This window comes from Notothenia coriiceps, unplaced genomic scaffold, assembly GCF_000735185.1.
Source record: "Notothenia coriiceps isolate Sejong01 unplaced genomic scaffold, NC01 NC01_scaffold00002208, whole genome shotgun sequence".
Classification (NCBI taxonomy): domain Eukaryota; kingdom Metazoa; phylum Chordata; class Actinopteri; order Perciformes; family Nototheniidae; genus Notothenia; species Notothenia coriiceps.
This window is the reverse complement of record NW_011334909.1, coordinates 49,356-55,852: the sequence shown is the minus strand read 5'-3', so window position 1 is coordinate 55,852 and position 6,497 is coordinate 49,356. Positions and strand designations below refer to the sequence as shown.

Genomic DNA, 6,497 nt, shown 5'->3' with positions numbered 1-6,497 from the left:
GTGTGTGTGTGTGTGTGTGTGTGTGTGTACGTGTACGTGTGTGTGTGTGTGTGTGTGTGTGTGTGTGTGTGTGTGTTTACTTTTTCAACATCCAGCCTGGTGGCGTTGATGTCGTTCTCCGCTTTCTCGGCTTGCTGAGTGGCTTTCTCAGTTTCTGCCCACTCCTTGGCAAAGCGCTTCTTTGTCTGCAAGCATGTACACACACACATGAATGAAAGTGTTTCGCACCTGTTGGCCACCGTATAGATATGATCTATAAAACATTATCAAACGATAAATCAATCCATATTATGGTAATAAGTTACAACCGATTATTAGAAGTTAGGACTACATTTTTTCAGTTGCAACAGACTTGCATTCACTTCAAGTAATTCACTAAAGGATTCTTGAAAATAACAATGTGAACTTGTACCAACTAAGGTTGAATAAAACACTGCACAAGAACACATTCCATAATTGCCCAAATGTTCCATACAGTGTATTGTAAGATATGTAATGTCAAACTTTCCGCTGGACAAGATATTAAGGAAGTGAATGTGTAATTTCTTATTTTGAAGCGAACTAATCCTTTAAATAACAAACATGTGACCCAAAGTAGACTTCAGGAACAACAAAACATGACTCACACTTTCTAGTTGTTTAAAGCTGATCTCTAAATTCTGCTGGGCCTTCTTGGCATCAGCCAGGTGCTGGAAAGGAACATATTTCAGTTAATAAGCTGCAGTTTATGACAATAACACCCGGTATTCCCTCCCTCCCTCTCCCTTCCTTCCTTCCCCGTGTAGTATCCCTCCCTCTCACTGTTTTGCGCTCCTGTTTGAGATCCTGGAGGTACTTGGTGAGGTCCACACAGATGCCGGTCATCATGTTTTCAGCGATGAGCTCTCGCTGGCCGGCGTAATCGTTCAGCTCGTTCAGGATCTCCTGGAGGGAGGCGTGATTGCTGAATCTGCAGCACGGAGGGAGAGACAATTAGTGGATCGTCACAGCTGGATCTCTCCCCATGCTGAGCGATGATGCTAATATAGAGCAGTTTTTACACAAGGACCCCTTAGGGACATATAAACCATACCAAGGAACACAAGGTATGTCCCCTTGAAATACTGTAATTGCAGTGGAACAATTATAACAGAACATTTTACTCAATAAAACTGCCGCTGAGGAAACAGCTAGGGGATCTCACGCAGGGGAAAAGATCCAAAGTCCAGGCAAGACTGTCGTTTTGTGCAGTTTATTCAATTATCCAAAATGCAACAGTACAATGACAATGGTTTTCCAGTATCTCTCACTTTTTGCCTTTCCTGTGGCCTCCTTGTCTCTTTCCCCCGGTAAAAAAACATTTCCAGGGAAGTTAAAACCCCCAAAACTCTGAATAAATGCAAAATAGTGTCACATTTCCTATACTGATCAGCTATTCTTCGATAATACACTTTCATAAATGACTCTTGGATATAGGAAGTTTAAAGCAAACACTAGTCATGTTTCTATGAAAGTGTCAGGGGACCTTTTAAGCTATCATTAGCATTGAAATGTTGCAACAAAAAAAGGCTAATAAGTGAAAGTGAGCAAATGAGAAGTCTAATTTAGTTTACCTACTGTGTATAGTTTCTAAATGTACTGCGCATTATTACTGTTACATCTGCCCTCATTGACATTCTTAGTGCATATACAGTATATGTGGTGCAAGAATGGCACAAATGAAAGACTTAGAGCAACAGAAACAACCTAAATTGTTTATTTTACATATACGCAAAATAAGGTCAGAAAACGTTATTTTGTTCTCTTACTTGCAGTCCTGCTCTTCTTTGCCGCCTCGTTTGGCATATTTCTTTGATAGATTCCTGTGAGTCAGTGTAAAAGAAGCAGAGTGACTCTATCAGACACATATGAATGCACAAACACTCATTTAAGATCGTAATTAAAGTTAACATGTGAGAACTTTCTTAAACTAAATGCACACCTGAGTTGTTTGGCGTAGCTCTGCTCTATTTCTGTCCGTTCCTTCACAAACTTTATGTAGCGCTCCACCAGGTCCAGGCCCGACTGCGTGTGCTTGTCGATGTGATCATACTGGTCCTAAGAGAGGAACAGCACAGAGAGACAGATGTTTTTTAATACATGTTTATGTGCACACAAACGCTGCTGCTGAGAAACACCCTGAGCTCGAAATGTGTCTCAGAAAACCCCTTTTTTCATTGTTTTGGTTTTGTGCTTTTGATTTAACACTTTTCATTTTAAATGAGGTACATCAGTGTAGTACTTGCAGCCGTTAGAACACACAATGAGACATAGTTTTGATAGAAAAGGTCAAACATTGAGGTTGGATTAGGTTTCACTACTGACTGAAAGCAAAACACTTCTGAAACAAGAAGTGAATCTGGCTGCAGAACATGCCACAGAGAGCAACACTGCACTTAACAAGTGTGTTTCCAAGTCAAGGGTTATACGTTTCCTACTACTGATTGTGTTTTATTGTGGATAAACCTGCTGTATATTTACTGCCAGTAAAGTATCAAAAATGTAAGAAGTATAAATAACCATCACTATATCATCCTAAAGCCTCCGAAAGGTTTAAATGACTTTCTTTTACTTGACAGTCCAAAACTCAAACAAGATCATTTCACTATCAAATGAGATCAGTATCACAATGGAAAATCTAGAATTAGCTATTGCAATGAATGCATCATTGCATTGTCAAACACTGCGACTAAAACCAACCAGCAGTCCAAAAAATGCAAACATTTAAAATGCACTGTTGCAGAAGAGTTAAAAAAACAAACCCTGAAAGCAGTAAGTTATCTTTGTACACTATGATTCAATTGTCAGTATAAACTAGGAAACTGAGAACGTAACTAAGAAGTGTTTTAGCTCAAACCACATTTCATCAGGCTGTGGATCCGAAACAAATGGAAACTGGAAGTCTAAGAATAACCACACACACACACACACACACACACACACACACACACACACACACACACACACACACACACACACACTTTAATTTCTTTCACAAACATAAACTACAAAGGTGTAGTAGAGAAAGAAAAACTGTCCTTCCAACATTCCTTTCTGTCTCAATTTAAAATGAAATGNTTGTGTGTGTGTGTGTGTGTGTGTGTGTGTGTGTGTGTGTGTGTGTGTGTGTGTGTGTGTGTGTGTGTGTTCCCTTAAGTGTTCTGTGCTGCTTAGCCCCGATATTTGATTCCCTGTCTATGTAATATGATTTGTGGAACCAAATAAAGTATTCGTGTGGCTGTGTGTGTGTGTGTGTGTGTGTGTGTGTGTGTGTGTGTGTGTGTGTGTGTGTGTGTGTATGTGTAGGGTCTTTTGGATCCAGAGACATAGATGTTGAGTCCTCGGAGGAGGGCAAAGCTAAATGGAGATCATAATGTAGCACAGTTAGCAATGTCCTGGATACGAAAAGGAGGAACAGGATGAGAAAAAAAAACTGGGGTTTATTTGCACTAGAAAGAAATCATAGAAACATAACTTTATGACAAATTCCTGCACGTATTCACCACTTCACTTGCTACGCCCCATTACTTCTACTGTAACACATCTACATGTTTGTGCCAGAGGAGGAAATGCTGATAGGGAGACAGAGAGGGTTCAGGAATGAGATAATCATTAGCTCAGTGTGAACCTCCGCCCAGTGACTGACGGTCCCAGGGGCCTCTCAAAACCCAGGAACCAGTCAGACTAGTCCCACCCCTCACTGTAACGGCACGCAGCAGCATATGTTTCCTGATACACACTGATCCAAGGTCAGATTTTAGCTTATACTCAGTCATAACATGAGCTCAACTGTGCGCACAAACTGTTCATAACGTTTTTGTAGAGTTCTTATTAAGTATTCTCAAACTATTGATTAACTAAATAAGGTTACACTTAATGTCTTAGCTAGAAGGGACTTTTGTAATGTGTTAATCAGTTGCTAGGAATCATCTGGAGATCTTTTCTATTCAAAGCAATCAACCGAGCAAACAGGAAGTCACTGGAGCCTCATAACCTGCAATATAACATTTAAAATGTCTTAGAGATTCAACGAGGCAAACAATATGTTTAAGAGGCCCTATTGTGCTTATTGGGTTTTCCCCTTTCCTGCAATGTGTTATATAGGCTTTTGTGCATGTAAATGGTCTGCAACTTAGGCTAACATCCCAAAGTTCCCTCAAGAAGAAGGTTCTCCCCCTCTGCCTGAAACGTCTCCATTGGACTCCTTTGTTAATTCTGTAACATAGTGACATCACTAACAGTAACACTTCGGCTTCTCTTGGCTAGCGCTCCAACACGTTGTAAGTTATAGGCTTAGGGGCGGGACGTACGATTGGTCAATCACAACAGAGCCGGCCAGCTAACCAATCAGAGCAGACTGGGCTCTGGTTTCAGACAGAGGGTGAGAAGAGGACCTGCAGCACAGGCAGCATGAGAAAAATAAAGAGCTTTTTGAACATTAAAGCATGGTGACATGTCACAGTAGATGCACAAAATACAAATCTGAACCGGAAAATTTGCATTATAGGGCCCCTTTAAAAACGTTAGGGTTAGGGTTACTACTACTAAGATTGAAAAATTCTATCCTCATTGTCCTTAACTAAACAGCTGCATTTGACTTTTCAAAAGAGCTCAAAAAGTGGGTTTGTATCTTGTGTTATCCTATCTGTCAGGCAGTTTAAAGTTGCTTGCTACTGTGATTCATCACTTGTCCCTCTACTCTGTGGAGTTCCACAGGGCTCAATCCTTGGCACATTTTCTTTCTACATATGTTACCTCCATATAGGGGTGCAAGTGAGGCGTAATATCCTTAAACTCACACCCAAACCTTAGAAATGACGATGTCAATTTTGCCATGAAACTCCGCAAACGAGTCACTGTGGGAGTCCCACAATTTAATTTAATATTCATTTGACATGTTAACTATATCATAAAGCGCTTCATGGGAGTAATTGCGGGATGATTCAATTTTTTCCTTATGCAACATGAGAGTATCACGATATGTATCGGTCGAGTATCGGTATCGTTCAGTGGTATCGGTATCGTAAAACAGTCACCGATATGCATCCCTCCCTCCAGATAACCTGCCTTGTCAGTTCAACTGCATCTCTTAACACGGCTCGCTGATACAGGTAGATATTGTAGTCATCAGTGTAGTGGTGGTGACAGTACGACTCAAAACCACTCTCTCTCTCAACTTGCCTTCCCTGTATTGGGACTGTAATTTATTTGTGACCTCTATAAAACTGGATATGCATTTCACCATGAGAAGCACTTTGTAACTTTATTTATATAATCTTATTGACCACATTTTAATAACTGTCAGGTCAGACCATATTTCATATAACCCATTATAACTCAACTTATTCTTAACATGTTACATATAAGCAAGCTCATATGTTGTCATCAGGTTCAGTTAGCTAGGCAACACCTTCATGTATTTTGTACCAACTAACATACATTAAAATTAGTTTTTTATGCATGAATCACAAACGCTATTTAATAAAGCTAAGTTTGTATTTACCCAGAGCTGCACTGGACTGCACCAGTCATTAACATTAGCTAATGTCGTGATATGTTTCTAGCGATTACAGGCTACTTTCAATCTGATTTAGTAAAAGAACATGCAAAGCAAATCTATCACGACATTTAGCAAAATCAAAATCATTGTTCTTTTGTTTTAACTTAGGGTGTGTTGCCTTCTTTTAGAGCACATGAAGTACATTTATTGAATGTACTAACATTTGAAAGTACTTATATTTGCATGTTCTACTTCTACTCTACTCTGCATTTCAGAGGGAATTTCTGTAGTATTACTTCACTATATTTATTTTATAACTAGTGCTTTTGTAAATTCAGATTGAAAAATACAACATGTAAATGAATGAAACACATCAGGCAGAATGTAGGGGGAAACATTTCTAAACGGTCATATACAGGCAGGCCTTGTTGAAAGAGATGGAAGGTAGAAACGTTATGACATAGGGTTAAATAAGGGCATGTTTCACTTGTGTGTACATCAAACCATCTACTGTTCAGTTTAGGGCTTTAACCCAAAACAAATTAAAGATAATCCAATTTGTTTTTCAGAAAGATTGCTATAAATGCCAATAAGAAGCCTGATTGACAGTCCTCACAGAAAAAAGAGCAGTAGCGGTACATTTGATCTGGAACTTGAAAAATGTGTCATTGGTTATCGATGTAATGATTATATCAACAGGTCTGTTAGTGTTTGTCGGAAAAAACAAGTGACAATTTGGGATTTTTGGAGGAAAATGTGGGGATTTTTTCTCTGTTTACTCCTATTTCCTTGACCAAATGGATTCATTCATGAAGATAATAATCAAGAGATCTCTCGTACTGTACTTGGATAAATGTACTTACTAGGGCTGCTCGATTATGGCAAAAATCATAATCTCGATTATTTGAATCAATAATTGATATTACGATTATTAAAAACGATTATCCATTTACTTAAAAAAAAAAAATGTGAACAGTAT

General features: G+C 39.0%; 1 protein-coding gene across 1 annotated transcript in view; it reads right to left on the bottom strand.

Moving 5' to 3' along the window:
* LOC104966611 (cdc42-interacting protein 4 homolog) overlaps positions 1-6,497 on the bottom strand; it is a 29,073-nt gene that overhangs the window by 9,141 nt on the left and 13,435 nt on the right. The window contains exons 2-6 of the mRNA XM_010795807.1: positions 1,961-2,076; positions 1,788-1,841; positions 802-949; positions 627-689; positions 81-185 (exon numbers count right to left, since the gene is read on the bottom strand). Of these exons, the coding sequence (XP_010794109.1) occupies positions 81-185; positions 627-689; positions 802-949; positions 1,788-1,841; positions 1,961-2,076 (486 nt within the window). The remainder of the gene's footprint in view (positions 1-80; positions 186-626; positions 690-801; positions 950-1,787; positions 1,842-1,960; positions 2,077-6,497) is intronic.